General features: G+C 48.6%; 1 protein-coding gene across 1 annotated transcript in view; it reads left to right on the top strand.

Moving 5' to 3' along the window:
• Positions 1-8,352: 8,352 nt before the first annotated feature.
• The window catches only part of NHERF1 (NHERF family PDZ scaffold protein 1), a 32,823-nt gene continuing 21,958 nt past the window's right edge, over positions 8,353-19,217 (top strand). The window contains exon 1 of the mRNA XM_074971493.1: positions 8,353-9,049. Coding sequence (XP_074827594.1) covers positions 8,588-9,049 — 462 coding nt within the window. The 5' untranslated portion in view covers positions 8,353-8,587. The remainder of the gene's footprint in view (positions 9,050-19,217) is intronic.

The raw sequence follows: 19,217 nt of genomic DNA on the forward strand, positions 1-19,217 counted from the left end.
GGCCTCTCGGGAGTGGCTTGCGTCAGCCTCGCCTGCATAGCCAGGACCCCAGTGATCAGGACTTGGCTGGATCGGCCTTAAAACAAGCCAGAGTCCAGTGTCTATCCAGACTGGGCCAAGTCAATGTTGGCTGCATTGCCAGTGCCCCATTTTCAAGACGGGACCGAGTCATCCTCAGCAGCGTAGCCACGGCCCTGTATCTATCTGGATTGGGCCAGGTCAGCACTGCTCACAGCCGGGGTCCCACACCTTCCAGTCCAGAGTCACCACCTTTCTGACCAGTTTCCATGAGATGTCTGCTCTGGAGTCTCACCAGGCTGAGGGGGCCAGGGCAGGAAGAACCGTTTCTCTCCCTCTTGCACTAGCAGGTGAAGTTTTCCTGCAGCGAATGAAATCAGCAGGAGTGTTGGCTAAAGGAAGAGGCATAGGAGACCTTTTCCCTGTGACAGCTGGTCCCTCCCCACTCCTCTCACCTCCTCCAGGCCCCTGCAGCTGGGCTGTCCCCTTTGCCCAACCTCCTCCTGCCGCTGAGCATGTCCCAAGCAAAGGACTTGGGGTGCTAAGTGTTATTACAGTGCCTGCTATGTTGGAAGAAAGCTGCCGATCGCAGCGTTCGTGGAGAGAGAGGAGATCACTATCTATTTTTCTGACTCTAAAAAGAAATGTTTAAATTCTGCTCTTATTTATATTTATCTCAGGCTAAATTGCTATTCAATCCTTTACGAGAGGCCAAGTCCCAGCATGCCACGGACGCTCTCTGGATCCCACCCCTCTCCTGTTCTAAAGCATTGGCACCTGCGCTGCTAAGGTGGGGGTGAGCATGGAGCCAGCATTGGCAGCCTGTGGCCACTTGCTGCAGGATCCACCCCCTGGCAGCCACCGGGACAGGGGAGATCTTATTCTCCCAGCTCATTCCATTGCACTCCGCTGGTCTGGTTGCTCTCCTACAGATGGAGCTAGAAGCCACACCTCTTGCTGTTGAAATAAAACTGCTGAAAATTAAGGGCCTGATCCAAAGCCCACTGAGGCCTTTGAGAGTCTCCCCAGTGATTTCACTGGGCTCTGGATCAGGCCCTAATTGCTGAGCGACCGGGTATTTCATGCTCTCAAAGGCAACCCCCTGCTGCCTCTCTCCAGGTGTGTTCAAATACCCTTGATGCTGTGACACAAATTGGTCACAGCTGCAGAAGAGGAGGCTTTGACCCTCTCTCCCTGTTGCACCCCCCGCCAGCCTGGCTTTTGCAGCATATGTGGTGCCTTTGATTACGCAGCATTCTGAAGGCCCTGGGGCTCACCAGGGAAACACGGGGCAAATGAGTGATATGGGTCCTGCCTTAGGTTTGGTTTTCCTCAGGAGGGCTCAGGGAATTGATAACAGGGCACAGAGCCTTTGACCTCTAGGCCACCAGCTCAGCTACGATCTGAATTCTTACTGAAGCCCAGGGAAAGATTCCCTCTGGCTTGAAGGAGAGTCAGATGCAGTCCAAAGTCAGCAGCGCTGACAGTTACCACCGTCTGCTGGCTCTGGGGAGTGGCCTGTGTGAAATGAGTCTCTGGCCGGTTCCTAAGAGACGGATGTGCACAGCGCAGAAATAACCCTTGCATTTGGCACCGAGTTGTCAGCAGAGCGGCCAAGCTCCAAATGGGCACGGAGAGCAAGCTCCCCGTTTACTCCCAGGCATACTGACGGGAGATAGGGGAGAAGGCTCATCACCGCTGCCCATACAGGAGCTATTTTGTCGGTAGCTAGAGACCCTCTGTCTGCCAAGCTCTCGAGCCAGCTCTTCAACAGCTATTTCTTTTTAGAGTTTAGATTTCCCGACTGTGGCCCATTTGCGTCACCTTTACCATGATTTTACCATTTGTCTGGTTTCCATTTTCCTTTCTCTAGTGAAAGTTGCAAACCCCTGGTGATTCCCCGGGCCCCATTCAGCAAGGCACTGAAGCACATGCTTTACATGAGTCCCATTGACTTTGCTGAATTGGGGCCCTGAGAGTGACGGCATTACTCTCTCTAGGTAGCTGTCTTGTCTGTGTGTGCAGCACCTGTCTCGTGCCTGTTGTATACACGGGCATGGAATAATTACCCATTAGAGTTACTGGGCTAATATTTTTTTTGTCCATATGCTTAAAAAACCCAAAAAGGCCCTGTCCCTCCGGGCTCTGGGACTTTTAAGGAAAGTCAATTTATTTGACCCCATGACAGCAAAAGCTATGTCTACCCTACAGACTTCTGCCAGCAGAGAAATCCTGGGACGAGATGTGATCCCTGAGCAGCATAGCTGTGCTGGCCAAGGTCTATAGTGTAGATGCAGTTATCCCCGCAAAACGGTGCTGTTACCCGTCTAGCTTGTTTCACTTGGGCAGTGTGGTTTCACTATTCTGATACAAAGCACACCTTTGCTGGTCGAGGTGTGTCCGCACGAGGAGCGCTTTGCTGGTATAGCATACCAGTATTCCTACACCGGTAACGCGCTCCTAGTGTAGACAAGGCCTAACTCACACCGAGGCCAACAGGACCACTGGAGTGACAGAGGCGAGCAGGAATTAGCTCCAGTTGGTCACATTGGCTATTATGCTCTGTCAGATGAGAACAGACTTTTGCCGGAATAAATATTTCAGCAGCAGGAGCCTCATCACAGCAGTGCCCTGTAATTATTAGTATCATCTAGGGCAATGCCCTGACAATGCTTAATAAGCCCATTGATGGGAGGATTGACTTAACACTGAAATGCTTTAACTAATAATTAAATGCTCCAAAGAGGCAGCGCAAACGTCATTTGTCAAACCAGTGCTGGAGTTAGCCTGTAGAACAGCATGATAGAGGCCTCAGGGAGATCTTTCATGACTCTGTCACTTTCTGATTTGTCCATTACTTGCGTGTTGTATTTTTTTATTCCTGCGGTTGAATTTGGTCTGTCTTATGCACAGTTCTCCTCATCCAGTCAGTCAGTCAGAGCTTCAAACTAGCCTGAGCAGTTCTCTGGATACAGGGCCCTGCTATTTGTTTCCCCTTGACTTGAAATCTCAGGAATGTTTTCTTCACAGGGTGCAAGTCCGTTACCTCCCCCTATGCTTTGCCAGAGACGGGCATTACTGATTTCACCCTCAGCTCTGCACATGTGCCCCACACTCAGCACAAGAAGGAAGACTCATGTGGGGATTTAAACTTGCACCAAGTCTATGTAACATGCTGCTGGGCTGTCTGAAGAGGGAGTGCAGTATCTGGGAGGCTAATTCCTGGTCCAGATTAAGGCTTTGAATCAGAGCAGAGGCGATAACACAGGAGATTTATAAACTCCCACCTATGGATTTTGTTTGCATTTCCTTTCTGTCTATGTATATAATGCAAATCTTTCTTCCTGCCATTGTCGGGTATCAGATTAAACCCACTCTGTAAAGAACTGATGCCTCAGACACCTCAATCAGCAAACACTTTATATCATGCTTGCCTATGAATTTTGTGGGCTTGATCTTGACCCCTCCAAAATCAATGGGAATTTTGCCACTGAGTTTAAAGGGAGCAGGAGCAGGCCCTACGTGTAAGTTTTAAAATCAACATTGCTGAATTTATGCTTCATTTTACCCTTTCTTTAGACCTGTTTCTACTGGCATCAATGTCAAAACTCCCATTCAGTTTGATGGGAACAGGATCAAGTCCTTTGTCAATAAAATCAAAGTCATCCTAGCATCCCATGTTATCACATTAGCCAGGATCCTAGAAAGCAAAGGCAGGAAAAAACCCAAAATACTTTTGTTGACTATTTTCTTGTTTACATAGTTCATGTATATCTGCCAAGTCATGAATGCTATGGAATGACACTGCGCTGAACGATTCCACATGGGAATCTCTGATGTGGCAGGATCACACCCAGCAAGTCTATTCCCTGGCACACGTTCTTGAGCTTCTCTCTGTTATCAGGGCGATGTCTTTGTTGTTCATGGATTGTTGATTGCAAGTTTACAGAATTAAAGCTCAGTATTTTGGAGAGTAAATGTGTCTGCCTAATTCTTGGCATGAGCAATTTCCAGCTCAGATCTTTAGAAAAGAGAGAGAACGTTGCTGGGTGGGATCTGCATTGCAATATTTGCTGGGCATTAGAGAAGTAGGGTGTAAAATTCAAGCCCCGGAATCTCTAGTGTGCGTTTGCCTAGCCCCCACGATTTCACTGCACATTTCGGAGTCCCAAGGTGATTGGGAAGAGTAAACATGGTCTGTCAAATTAAAACCAACCTCCTCCCCCTGCTGGTCTCATGGTGCAGAGTCTAGCATTCCCCAAATACCTTTGTCTTCCCACCAATGGAATTGCTTCTGTAGATAGGCTGATGCTTGCAAAAAAAAAAAAAAAAAAAAAAGGAAGAAAGGAGAGAGAGAGAGAGTTGGTTGGCTTTTTCTTTTTCTTTTTAAAATTCTTTTCTGTTTTGCATCCTAAATTTTGATCTTAACTTAATAAGCAGCTACTAAAAAAAAAACCCCTGACTGGGAAGAGACCAGGGAGGTGAAGATACTAATGCAGCAGTGGTCACCAATCAGCAAAATAAACATTGGTTCAGAGAGCTGCCACCTTCTGCTTTATCATTCAGTTCCTGAATTGCAGGGTATATGGTGTGTTTCTTTCCTTCGCTCTGGTGAATTTCATCTCCCTTTCTCTGCACAGTGCTAAAGCCATCCCTGCCACCACTGACTTGTATTTCCTGGCTTATAAAAATATTCCTGAAAAGCACATTTTTTGCTTGAAAAATACATCAGCTTGCACTACTTCTCAGGGAGAGGAGGTGTATCATGCTTGCAAAGCATGTGTTGTATTTTCCCCCTCTTGTGGCTGGGCCTCTTCTTTGGTAGCATACTGCCAGTTAATTGTGTTACTCATCTAGCTGTGGAGGTCCATTCTACAGTATTGACAGTCCTAGGTTTAAACCCTGCTGCTAACCCTTAAAGGAGGTAATTACAGATGTGCTTCCCAAGCCTCCTTAGAAGGCCTTTATTTCCACTCTGCAAATTACTCAGTGCTTCATGAAGGGATCTCCTTAGAACTAAATTGGTTCTTCAGCTGCCTACCTGCCTTGTATAGTGAAATGATATGAAAGGTGACCCACTTCCCTAAGGACATTCATCCTGCTTGAATTTTAACTAGCAATGTTAGGCACGAAGTCCACTTTGCTGGAGTTCCCAGTTGACACTGTCAGCTCTGTGTTGCTGTGATTCTCTTAAGCATACTAGTAATTGTATAAACAAACTGCAGAAGGGTTCATTAAAGCTCCCATCTATTCCACAGGAGCTTCTGTCCTTGCATTTTTAATTGTGCCCACACAGCTGAAGTTGCGGCAGGCCTTCGCTCTGTCCAGCAGGTGATGATCACATCTGATGGAAAAGAAAGGGGGAGACCCAAAACAACCAACCAACCTAGATTTAATTTGCATTTTAAATTCCTTTAAAAAAACTGTTAAGGGTTTTTCTGCCTCCCTGTTTAAGCTCAGAGGAATTTCTATCCAGGCCTCACAGTAAAAGCAAAACCACCCGAGGTGCTCAGACTATTACTTGCTGCCTGGTTTCAGAGTAGCAGCCGTGTTAGTCTGTATTCGCAAAAAGAAAAGGAGGACTTGTGGCACCTTAGAGACTAACACATTTATTTGAGCATGAGCTTTCGTGAGCTACAGCTCACTTCATTGGTTTTAGCTCTGCTGCTGCGGTACAGGTAAGCAACTTCTGACAGGGCCTGGGGGAGGGGATGGAGCATGCACCATCACCAGAATAGTACACCGGACTACACACAACTGGTGTCAAATGCACAAAATAAACATACTGGGGGGAAAAGTCTAATTTGACTCTTGGGTACAGTGATCATAGGGGTTACAAGTTATAACAGTAAGTGCAATATTTTCAGATCTGAATGGGATTTTTCAAGTTTTTGGGTGCGAGGGATAGCTCAGTGGTTTGAGCATTGGCCTGCTAAACCCAGGGTTGTGAGTTCAGTCTTTGAGGGGGACCATTTAGGGATCTGGGGCAAAAATTGGGGATTAGTCCTGCTTTGAGCAGGGGGTTGGACTAGATGATCTCCTGAGGTCCCTTCCAACCCTGATACTCTATGATTTCTAAGTTGACTGTGTCCCTTCAAATGTCCTCTTTTAAAATGTTAGAGTCAAATAAATGTGGAATAATGGGCAGGCAAAGACACCAGGAGGGAGGAGTTGAGAACTGCTGTGGTCCATTATTTCAAGATTTCTGCATTCCATTACCTTCTCAGTTAAGGAGAGAGGAACTGAAGTCTAATGGGCTGTCGTGAGCAAAGGAAACTCCATCTTAGATTCGTAAATGCATGCCCTGAGTAATGTTGTCTCTTGAGTAACAGAAAGCTGCTGCTCCCCTTTCGCCTACAAAATGAAGCTGCAGCTTCACCCAACTCCCAGACTCAGTGTTATCCTTAGTGTTTACCAGAAAGATGATGTTGGGTTCCTAAAGGCTAAAGGGCCTCTCATGATGCTATTTGGAGTGAGTTTGACGTACAGCACTAACCTCAGGCAGCCCACAAAGTTTTGCTATTTCCATAAAGCCACATTGTAGATGAACAGACAAAGTCCAATTAGCAGAGTTGCAAAGGGGAACTCGGGGGAAACTGATCTGGAATTTGGAGAAAGGGAGAGAAGTTCTTTTCAAGAAGAAAACCGCACAAGGCTAACGATCCCAGCCTCATCTGGGTGCTCCAAAGAAAACAACCTCCCCCCACAGCCTGTGCCATTGCACCCAAACAACCTTTACCAAAGGGGAAAAAGTCCAGCACCATATCTGTAAAGCGGTCAGTCCAGACGCAGAAACAGACTAGTGCCCTCAGCAGCTCAGAGTTCATGGTGTAATTTCATCTTCTCTCCCTTCTTCTCCACCTAATTTGACTAAGGAATCTAACCTCTGATATTGTTTCGACTTATGTGATTCCTGTTGCTCTAGTAAACACACAAGTTCAATTGCTTCTGGAGGCCTAGATTAAAATCTGCCAAAGGCAGCAATTTCAGTGAGTTTGGTGCCATCACTCATCTCTAATGGATATTAGGCCATGTCAAAATGAGGACACCACTGAGAGAACAGGAATAGCAAGACTGTTATAGCATAGGTTTGGGATGCAATGGACGAGCTGTGTGTGTCCCTTAGCTGGACAAGGAGGTGTGTTGGGGGTCACTAGTGGGACACATCAGGATTGCTTCCTGGGTGAGTCAAAATGTTCACAAATCCTGCAAATGTCAGTAATTTAAGCAAGGCTGATGATTTCTCCAGGAATTCATGCCTGATGCCTGTTGTTTGTTACTCGTTGTTCTCCTATTCAAAACCCGCACTTATCCAATCAGAGAGCAGAAACAATGCCATGTGACTGAAAAATCCTATACCCCCGATAGTAATTAGTCAAAGGCAGAATTAAAGCAGATAGTTCAGGAACAGCCCCTGGGACTGAAAGTTGAAACGATTCTGTGAACCGGAGTAATGAAAAGGTTAGTAGGAACCAGGAGCTGTTCAAGATCATTCTGAAACTGAAAAGGGGGGCTACGCTTGCAATGAACATTATTAGCAATGAGTAATTCGACCAGTTCCTAATGTATGTGAAGCCCATAACTCCCAAGCAACTGGGTCACCACCACAGTCAGATCCAGAACCACTTGTACTGAACAGATTCCGGTGCTGGCAGAAGCTGGTCAGAGAAAGTCATTTGCGAGCTGTCAGTGAGCCGCTTGGGGCGTTCACTGAACAAGGAGGATGAGTCAGCCGAGCCTCTCTTCTTAGCAGCACGTCTTCCCGCTACAGGAATTCTGCCTCCCTGGGAAGCTCCTGCTCATCGTGAGCCTGCAGGGAAGTCTGCACCTGAAGAAGTGGGTTTTTTTGACCCACGAAAAGCCGATGCCCAAATAAATCAGTTAGTCTTTAAGGTGCCACCGGCCTCCTTGTTGTTTTTGTGGATACGGACTAACCCAGGCAGCTACCCCCTGATACTTGGCTGCAGGGAGGGTTACTCAACTTGACCCCACGCCTGCTCCTCTTAGACTCCCTGTCTCTGATGGAAGGAAATTCCCAGCCCTGCAGAATCTTCACTCTTGCTACTTTGTGACACTTCTGCTTCCGGAGAACTTTCCTTGCAGGCGCGAGGCTCAGCAGCCAGCCAAGACGTGGAGGATGGTGGGAAGCTATTTCCTGCTATTTGCATAATCCCGCCTTCTCGCGGCTTGGATTAAATTTTTAAGCCTCATGGGCCGCGTCATCTCTCCTCAGCTCCGCCCCCGCCTTACTCCGATTGGCCTGGCGTCTCCCTGCAGCCCTCCCTGGCCCGCCCCTTGCTATAAAGGGCGGTGACGGCTCTGGAACTCGCAGACAGAGAGCGGGGCGGGGATTGGTTCCTCTGGCTCATTAAGTTCCGGGCAGTGGCAGCAGCGGTCTCCGTCCTGGCGCACGGTCTCCCCGCGGGACCCCTCGTGCGAGACACCTGCTGCGGAGAGCCGGCGCTGGAGCCATCTGCCCGGATCCTCGCGGGGCTGCAGCGGGCTCGAGCTCCCGGGATCGCTGCCTCTCGGAGCCGCCGATCTCTTTTTCCACCCTCCCCCCGGGAACATGAGTGACGGGGCGGGGAGCGAGCGGCAGCTGCTGCCCCGGCTCTGCCGCCTGGAGAAGGGGCCGAACGGCTACGGCTTCCACCTGCACGGGGAGAAGGGCAAGGTGGGCCAGTTCATCCGGCTGGTGGAGCCGGACTCCCCGGCCGAGACGTCGGGGCTGCGGGCCGGGGACCGGCTGGTGGAGGTGAACGGCGAGAACGTGGAGAAGGAGAGTCACCAGCAGGTCGTGAGCCGCATCCGAGCCGCCGTGGGCGCCGTGCGCCTGCTGGTGGTGGACCCGGAGACGGACGAGCAACTGCAGAAGCTGGGAGTTCAGTGCCAAGAGGAGATGATCCACGGGCTGCCCGCCGCGGGGCAGGAGAAGCCGCAGGAGAAAAGTAACGAGGAGCCGCAGGAGGAGGCGCCGAGGGAGCAGGCGGAGAGGCCAGACAGGGAGGAAAAGAGCCAACCTGCGGAGCGGGTAAACCTAGGTCATTCCCGGGGTGGGGAGGGCGAGCCCTTGGGGGGCTAATGGCGAACTGGGGGCGGGGAGAGAGCAGCGAGTAAGCCGCAGGTACTGGGGAGAAGGGAGTGGGGGAGACCGCGGGGGGCCAGGGCTTAGGCAGAAGGGGGAAGAACTCGGACAGGTTTGGGAGTAAGGGGGGCAGTTACACTCACCCAGACCCTGGGGCCCCCCCGCACCGTAACTGACTCTGGTGGTCCCCTCCAATACCCCATAGAGTTTCCATGCAGAGGATGGCTCAATGCCCTGGCACGGCCACTCTTAGACGACCAGATACTGGGCTAGATGGACTGCTGGTCTGAGCCAGTGTGGGCATTCTTACGATAGTCTCTCTCAGGCTCCCATGGTTCCCTGTAGGCTCTCTGCTGATAACTCCATCCTCACCTTTGATGATGAAATGTGAGGCAGTCCGTTCGCTTCGGCTTGGTGCAGGAGAGCCCTGGCAGGAGGGTCTGGCTGAGTACAGATTTCTGTTGCGGGAGAGAACTTGGAGGGGGGGGGGGGCGCTCAGAGAGGAGGGGGGAACTTTGGGTGGCCAGGTGGTGCCATCTGTGCGTGCTCCAGGAATTTCCATGTTAGATTCTAGCATCTCTGTATCCCCATATCTACCAGGCACCGTCTCTGCTGTCCTATGCTGGAAGGAGACCCAAGTGCCATTCGGTACTGTAATGGGAAGAGCACTGGTACCTTAAAGGGGCAAATGTTTTCTGTGTTTAAAAGTTCCCTGACCTGTCGTAATGGTAGTGAGACTTTTACAATTTCTGTCTAGTTTGATTTTAATGCAGGATCCATTCTAGACTGTTGCATTTCTCTCAGCTTTGATAAACTGGTCAATTTCATGTTAGCTTATCCTTGCTAGTCAGTGTCACTTTCTGGTTCTCTTGTGCTCACAAAATGCAGCAATAGTTGGGTTGCAAATACTGCAGGGAAATGTCTTTGTGGTGTGGGGGTGAGATACGAACATTCATGTTGCCATGAAATTAAATTCTGTGTTGTGTGTTTGGTTTTTTATTTTAAATCTCAAGCTTATATTTTAGCCCAAATTTTAACCCCAGTGCCCCTTTTAAAGAGATGCCACCAACTTGAAATCTAGCCTGTTAAATATACTATCTCAAGTACTACATCTGCCCATAAAGCTATCTTTGTGTAGTTTTTTTACAATCACATTTTCCAATTTTTTGTTAAATGCATCTCCTCCTGTTTGGAAAGCAGAGGTAGACCTATAAATAAAGGGCAAACGAGAGAGAAGTGAGGGAGGCAGAGGAATCCAGGCCAGATACCTTCCTCTCGTTTCTTTAGGGTCAAATCCCTTCCTACATCCAAACGTTTTAGGAATACTCTCTCCTGTAGCCATATGAAAGAGTGACAGAAACAGAAGAAACCGATTATATGAGGGAAACCGTAATACTGACTATTCAAAGTTGTTGGTGGAAATACTCTGAAGCACCTATGAGCCCCAGTCACGGACCAGGACCCCATTGTGTACAAATGCACAAAGTAAACAAACTAGAAAAATGTAGGAACTTTCCCTACCCACAATTAATACTCTTAAATGTGTTACTTGTTTTACCTGCTGTGGTTACTTTTCACAGAAGAGTGCCTCTTGTTTGTCTCATTTAAGCATCTCCTGCTCATTAGTAACCCCTAGGTCTCCATCTTGCCCTGTTGCTGTAGTTGAGAAGTAACATTATTTCAAATATCCCAAAAGAATCCACTGTCCTCCCAAGTGGTACAGGGCAGGTGGTATAGTGACTCTTCAAGGTATGGATGTGGGGTCATGGTTGAACCACATGGGGGAGGGATATTGCCTTCTCAATGCTTATGGGACTAAAGTGCCACTATTGCATGAATCAGTATACGATTGACTGCTTCTCCCTCTCATTCATGTTGTATAGCTCCTAGTTGGTGAGGAGGGAAGAGAGATGAGGGCTCTGTCAGGATGAGATGGGTCTCGGAGTAAGTGCCTAGGGCCCTTTAACTTTGGGGAACGTGTGTAGCTGAGGATCTAGTTCTTAAATCTCTGTGGACTTTGTGCCTGCCTGCTGCACTCATCAGAAAGAACTGGTGGCTAGTTAGGAGGTGGTGTGGTGTTCTCCCAGTTCTTCTCTGCTGTGATGCACATTTTTAAAGAAACAAAACCAAACACAACTCTTCTGCCAAAACCTCGACAATAGTCAGGCTGCTGGTGTGCTGTGACCACAGTTTTTCATACTGACTAGTATCTTCTCATTGTTTCTTTATGCTCCTCCGTCTAACTAAATGCTTAGACTGTAAACTCTTTAGGGCAGGGACTGTCTCTGTTTTTGCAGTGCTTAGAACAATGGGAGCCAGGATTCTAGGTGCTTCCATCATAGAAACAATAACTAAATAAGGGGAGGGGAATTTTGATCCATGCTGACTGCAAGTCTTGAAATATGGAAACTTATCAATTCAGAAATGTCTGTCTTCTACAATATCTCTGTAGAAATACAGATGGAAACACAGTAGAGAGAAGATGTGGAGGGGAAAAGACTCTGGAACTGAGAATAATTGCCTTTTACCTACTTGGAGTAGCTTTTAACAGATGCCCTAGCTTCATGACCTAATGAATATTTACATAATGGAAAAGATCTACCTTGTTGCAAATGTAACGCCAACAGACGGGCGGCATCCACCCAGGAACCTCTGGAGCGTAGTGCATGAGCCTCTACACCATGAGCTAAAAGCCAACTGGCTGTTAGCTAAGGCTGTAGAGCAGACTCATTTTATCTCTCTCTCTTTCTCTAAGTGGTCTCGGTGCCACTAGATGGGACAGAACACCACACCCAGAAGGTGTGTGGGTTACACTAAGACTGTATGTTTTCACCAGTCTGTGGTGGACCTCTTCAATAGATCTCATTAAATAATAAAGCTGGGTTAACTTCCCTGGGGATGGAGAAATAAACATCTAAGAAATAAATCTTGGAAGAAGCAGTGTCCCTCCTTCTGATAAGGATAAATTTACCTTGTATAAAATCTTATAGTTGACACGGTAGGTGCATTGCTCACTGGCATTCAAGGGTGTGAGGAGAGACATCTGGTCCATTGACACTTGGAAGACCACTAACTTCACCACTTTCACAGGCTGAAGAAGAGAGTTGAGAGGGCTTAATTATCACACAATTGAGGATATAAATAGGACAAAATGGCTCATCAAAGTGAAGGGTTGAACTATCGCTATATAACCATATTGCTCAGATGTGATCTCGAAGCTCCACTCAACTTCTGAGTGTTGAAGGCTTTCAGCACCTGTAAAGGTCAGGCCCTAACGCTATTTTGAGAGCTCCAGCTCTAGAGCATTTAGAGGTTCAAAGTATGGTCTACAAGGGAGTCACCTGTCAGAGGTTTTGTTAATACTAGAAGGCAACCAGTGGGGGGCCTAGAGAAAGGTTCTGGGAGCTTTAGACTTGAACTCTGTGGAGGGATGTCCTCTCACACCAGCTGTTGTATCCTGTAATTAGGAGGAGCAGGGCATTCTTAAGGAGATGGTCATTGGAGACCATGATAGGAGGGAGTGGATGGACTTTGGTGCCTTTGCTGAGCTTACATTCTTACTGTTAACTGCTGAGGAATGATAGTTCTGCTAATTGTTCCCCATATTGAACTTTAGCCTGGACCCAGAACACATGTTCCCCTTTGGCCATCTGCCCTACTGTGTCACATGCACTTTGCACAAACTGTTGGAAAATTTCAGGCCTTTTGGAGCAGACAGCTCTTGCTCAGACTTGTTGATAGCAAGGTTCTGTTTTTCTGGATATCCCACAAATGGGATTTTTACAGGGCTTTAAGGTGGCTTTTGCCAGTCCCTCTGAGGGGAGCGAGAATCACTTCCCCTCAGACTGGGCTGGGGTAAAAGTTTTTGTTCATCTTACCTCATTAAAATGAGAGGAATCGTCTCTTGATGTCACTTAGGAGATGAAGAAAGAAGTAACTAATGTAGTTTGCCTTTCTTTTCTGTAGGGGGCAGAAATCTAGGATTCCCTACCACTGTTCTTTAATATGTTGCAACCATATCAATTGAGTGTCCTGACAAGATGTTTACATCGTGGCAGGGTGCCCAGGGCCTTAGGCAGCTCTGAGTCCTGTTTGCTTTGGGAAAGGGACAAATAATTGTGCTCTGTGTGATCTCCCTGCCCGTGGCTCAGCATACCGTGAAGGCCTGGGTATGGCTGAATTATCCATAGCTCTTTGAGGCCCGTGGATGAAAACCCTATGAAAGCGTCAAGATGACGCCAAGCCACGAGATAGTTACTTAACACCCAGCTGTGGTTCAGAAAGCTCAGCTCTCCACGGAAACAGCTGCATTGAGAGAAGAGGGGGGTCCACGAGATACTTGATCTATATGGCACAAGGCAGATGGATGTTAGCAGGGCACAGGGAATGTATGTGGGGGAGGTGGAATCCCTGATCAGTGACCATATGCACAGCCAGTGTGATGAGAGCTATCAGGCACTAGCTCGGGGCATGGGGCTCCTAGGGTGGTCTCCTCCTCTGCCCAGTCACTAGCTATGTCTTGTGGAGCTGAGACTGCTCCTGTCACCAGGGTGGCTGACAAAGGAGGCTCAGGCACTCTGATGCAAGCCCAGAGCAGGGAGTTAACACTAGGGCAGTTTCTCTTCCTTCCCAAAAACGGGAAGTACACACGCTTGCAAAACGGGACAGACCCCACGGCCCATCCAGTGCAGCGGAAGGTCAGTGTTTCTGAACAGGTAGCAGGAACTCCTAACCCTACCTGAGCTGGGACTAATACCTGGCTGGCCTCTGGGACCCTACACACGTGACAGCAAAGTGAAGATCTGTTCGTGGATATTCCCCTTCAGGGTGCCTAAGGAGCTCTTTCCTCAGAGAGCTGCATGAGAGGAAGTGAAGGGTCAACACTGAGCTGGAGGCTGGCAGCAGTGTTTTTTTCAGTGTTGGTGGGAGGAAGCTCCCTGCAGTGAGGCTCAGAGGCTCTCTGCTAAAATCTCACCTGTAAGGTATTAGTCTTGCAACATTTTTTCAGTGCTGATTACTGACTGGCTGCAGGTGTATCTGGGGAGTCTCCACAGTGATCACCTCCATTCAAAGGCCAGGGACCTCCTCTTCCCCTCTCTGCTTCAGTGGGAAAGATTAAACTGTGTCTAGGACCAGACTTTCAAGAGAGGCCAGCAGCCCCCCACTCCCCCTCACTGAGAACAGTGAGAACTGCTGGGTGCTGAGTACTGTTGAAATTCTCAGCCCTTCTGTCAGGTCCCAAATGCAAGCTGAGGTCTCTTGGAAATCTGTCCCCTGGCATCCAGATGGTGTGATACAAGTGGCATTGGGTGGGACACAGAAAGGAGTTCTTCCTATAATTTCTGGGTAGCACTTGCCTCCCTCATTGGCTGAGATTCGAGAATTGCTTGTCTCCCTTTGGTTATGGAGGGGGAAGCAACTCAAGGCTCAGCTGCCGGATCAAGAATAATCCCCTAACTGTCCAAACTTCTCAGCTGATTAGAGTCTCTTGTCAGCTCGTGTTCTGGGGCAGGAGGGGATGGGGAGTTCTCTGGGTCCTGTAGGGGTTAATGAGTCTCCAGGTGGTGCTCACCAGATTTGCATGTGTCAGAGTCCTATTTGCTTTATTGGGCTGGACTTGACTTTATTTGCTTAATGAGCTCAAGGCAGGTTCTGGCAGGAGGGCAAGCTGTCCTGCACTGACTAGTTGGTATTTGGCTTGCTTTGTTCTAGGAAATGGGGGAAAACTTGCTGCATTCAGCTGGCATAGTCCAGAGAGGGGGGGCTCTGCCTCTGAGAGCCCCCTCCACAAACACATTTGTGCTTTTGTCTGGCTCCCCTCCTCTGCAATGCCGCAACTCGCTGGAATGGAGTAAACGGTCCTCCCTGTGTTAACTCGGAGCCAAGACAGACCAGGGCTGTTCAGTGCAAGGTCTGGGGAGCCCCAAGGGAGCAGTGGAACAAGGGGCGGGCTCTGTTACCTTGACTCTTGCCGCACATTTCTGATGGTTGTTCCTCCCCTCCAGCTGGAGCTGAAAGCACTTTGAAAAACCTTTGCGTATTGATGATTAAGCGTTGCATATTTTATGAATAGACATTTCTATGGTGCTCCTCAGGGCTGGGTCAGGAACCTATTATGCTAGGTGCTCTATGAACACAGAACAAAAAGATGGTCCCTGCCTCAAGGAGCTTCTATTTATATTGTAAGACAAGCAACAACAGATGGTCTATGGAATCTGAATGTAAAAGTCTCTCCAGGTGGTAGGGTGTAAACATCCGGGAGGGAGTGATCTGAAGGGGGCATATTCAGGAGTAAGGGGATTCCGTTTAGAAAAGGAACATTTAGGATGAATATAGGGTGGAAACATCATTAATGAGGAGAGCTAGTGGATTATTCTACAGAGAAATGGTAGAAGTCCACATTGCTTAGGACACACCCAGTGTGACTGGACAAAGGCCTAGGTGAGGGGCTAGATGTGGTGGATAGAGCTGGCTGTATTTTGTTCAGCAAATAGTAAATGAACTCTTTCGACTGGCTGAAATTTTTTGGAATCTTCCAAATTTTGGTTTGACCCGAACCAAACTTTTATTTCTTGGCACTGGCAGTGAACTGAAAAAAAAATCAATGGTTCAAACTAGGATACTCTAAGCAAGATGATATATGCAAGACTCCCTGAAGAGCTGAGCATGTTCTTTGCTTGTCCCCATGCCTTATGTTGGGGAGGGGAGAAACCCCAGTTGTCACACTGGGGTGATCATAGCCCACAAGGGTTAGCTTATTCCAGGATGTAACTTGGCACATAGGTGCAACATTGCTTATAAACTTAGGTTCACACACTTTGTTTGTACAACAGGGCCAGAAATGTCACCAGTCCCCTTCTGGAACCTTTAAAAACTATATGAACTGGCTCTTTAAATAAGCACAGACGGCCTTGAACTTGACCCTCCATTTCCGGCAGCTGTAACAACTTGATAAAAGTCTCCCCCATCAAGGTTCTCAAGGGGAGTGGGATGATTCATAATCAATATAATAAACACAATAAAAATACCAATGTGGACTATAAACTGTAGAACTAGAAACTCTCAAGTCCTATTCCTGGTGCTTGAGGCCTGATCTCCCCTCCTCCCCCATCCCTGTTCCTCCTCCCCCCACCCCCCCCAACTCTCTCTCTGAAGCCAAGGAAAGCTGCAGGCCGTCAGCACCTTTGAAACTCAAGCACTAGACAGATTTCAGAGTAGTAGCCGTGTTAGTCTGTATCAGCAAAAATTTGTTAGTCTCTAAGGGGCCACAGGTGGTACTCCTTCTTCAAGCACTAGAGAAGCCAGGCTGCGGAAGCTCTTAAACGGTCCCAGCGTCCCTGGCCTTGCAGAGCTGAGACTTCAGCCAGTTACTAAGCAGGACCAGCACTTCTGCTTTTGTCACTGAGGTTCTCAAGGGGACAGAAGATTATTTGCATAATGATAATGTTGTAAGGGGAGCTGACTCGGCAAAGCTGAACAATAAAACTGTCACTGGGTGGGGGGGGGGGGGGGAAGGGGTTCTCTTTGTGGAATGATTGGACTGAGCCCAAACTGGGCCATACTATTTATGCATGGGGTCAAGAGAGAATGTATCTGCTCTGGTCCGGCCTCTGCTGCACCCTTAGGAGCAACTACTTGCATAACGACTCGAGGCGCAACTGTAAGTAGGAGGCTGTGCTCGACTTTCTGCTCATAACGTTTGCGCTTCCTGCCGAGTGCTGAAGCAACATGTGGGTGTCTGAAAACCACATGTTGCTTTCTGAGCTAGGCGGCAGCTGCTAAGGCTGCATCCTGACCTGTTGCAGACTGTAGCCGCCCCATCTTGTCAGCGGTCAGAGTGCAGATTTTAACAGTAGCAAAGCTTTCAGTAACACCGCCAACTCAAGCAGCCATCCAGATTCCTGGGACCTTCATCTCTCGAGTTAGTGTTAAACTTCGGCTCTCTTTGTACCACGCGTGATTCCCCTAGGTAATGGGATAATGAGTTTCTCATGAGGGTGTAATGCGAGGGATGGCTAGTTGAATCGCTGCTGACTTCCCAGCTGGGTTTTGAAACGCAGAAGCGGGGGGAAACCGTGAAGCCAAAATCTCTACCTAGAATGCTAAGAAACTCTCTCCTGAGTCACAGAGCAGATGTGGAGGAGCATAAAATGCATCTCAAGTCAGTCTGACTGTTGGTATCTGCACAGTACAACTGTGCATCACAAAGAGGCCATGTGCATCTCTGTTGTACGGAGCCTGGCTCCAAGTGGGTAATTCAAGCAGCCATCTGCACTCCACTGTTAATAAGGGCCTATCCGAAATGGAGGCCAAACCTCATGAATTGCACCCGCGTTACAAAACTGCTGTCAAGCAAAGACCCAAGAACTGTGATGGGCCAGCTCTCCGGCAGACCTTCAGCTAGCACAGTTTCAGTGCAGGAAAGGGCTCTTCAAAATGATAGCAGAAAGCATGCTGGGTACTGTAGCTTGGGTTTAGAACGTGAGTTTGATACTTACCATGTGGCTGCAAATTCTCTGGTCTTAAGTGTTGGGAAATGGTTTAAATGTGATCACAAGCCCTAGTGGGCAGAGGCATCCAGTGTCTCTGTCAGAGAAGTACTTGCGTGCTGGAATTGAGTGGCCTCCTCCCAGGTAGCCTCAGGGCAGCTCTGCAAGTGGCCCTTTGCCTCAGTTTCCCCTCTTGGTTCCTCAGTAAATTCCAAACTAGGCTTTTACAAATACCAATAACAGCAGCCCTCCTGTAGGGTCTAGTCGATTACCTGCACGTTTAAATTGAAATCCAAAAATCTTCCCTCCATCTTTAAGCTGGGCACAGCCTCGAACTCCCTTGGTGTCTCAGGGCCTTCCTGCTTTAGCAGGTTACTCCTAGCTGGGGCAACTCTATTGGTCTCTGGGTCCTCCCCACAGGAGCCTTTCCTCAGTCTTTGCTGCAGCTTCCTGAGCTTCCCCCGGCCCCCTTTACAGCAGTCTCCTGCCCCACTTGATAGGGAAATCACCTGATGCACACCCAGGTGTCTCTCCTTGGGCCCCAGGCATCCAGCTTTCCAAGGGTAAGCTAGCCTGTTACAGTGGGGACGTAAAGTGAGTGTATTGTGTCACTGATCCTGTTTAGACTGGCACCTGGATTCCGTGATGCTGGGTTCACAGGAATACCCTGTTCTTCAGGGAGAAAGGAGGAGGGGAACTTAGATGTCCTTGCATGCAGGTAGGAAGGAAGAGTCTGTGTTTCTGAGGGGGTGGGGGAGGGTTCAGCAGCTCTTCCTTTGCATCATCGTGTCAGTGGGAATTTCAGTCTTGGCAATGGGAGAGTCGTTCCAAGGGTTGAGTCTCTTCTTGCCTATGCCCTAGAAATCATGAGGGTGTGGGCATGGGCCCAGAGGATGAGTGCTGGAGTCATGCTGGGGTGCTTGCTGCCCCTTCTTTTTTGCTGGGATTTATTGCTTAACCAGTGTCAAACCCCGAACCTCAGCCGTGGAGGAGAGATCTGAGATGGGAGGGAAGAACCCAACTCTGTTTCAAAAGCAAACCGTATTTCTGAGGGAGCTTGTTCTCCTCCTTGTTTGTTCTTTGTCATGGTATGTTCTGCTCAGAGCATGGCATTGTAGTGAGATTCATGTGCAGTGCAAGAAGCCAGAGCATCTTGCACCTTAAGGGATCTTGAAGGGGCACTGTGGGCATAGTGGGTTTCTGTCAAAGGTGTTTTCCTGCAGTGTTGTGGTAGCTGTGTCGGTCCCAGGATATTAGAGAGACGTAGGAGAAGTAACGTCTTTTACTGGACCAACTTCTACTGGTGAGACAGACCAGCTTTGGAGCTACACCAAGGAAGAGCTCTCTCGCCAGCAGAAGTTGGTCCAATAAGACATTGCCTCACCCTCTCTCTCTCTCTGTCAAGGCATTTCCTGATACAGTATGTGGGCGAAGAGATGGGTGTGGTCAATCCAGGAGACTTTGGCTCTAGTATGCATTTTGGTACGGTAGGCTCCAGGCACAAAATTGAGCGAGCACTAGTGCAACGCAAAGGTTGAGAAAATCGGCCTTGTTAGACTCTAAGCTCTTGTGGGGGCAGGGACTGTCCCTTACAGTGCCTAGCACAACAGGGGCTGGGGGGAAAT

This window comes from Natator depressus, chromosome 14 (genome assembly GCF_965152275.1).
Source record: "Natator depressus isolate rNatDep1 chromosome 14, rNatDep2.hap1, whole genome shotgun sequence".
Lineage (NCBI taxonomy): Eukaryota > Metazoa > Chordata > Testudines > Cheloniidae > Natator > Natator depressus.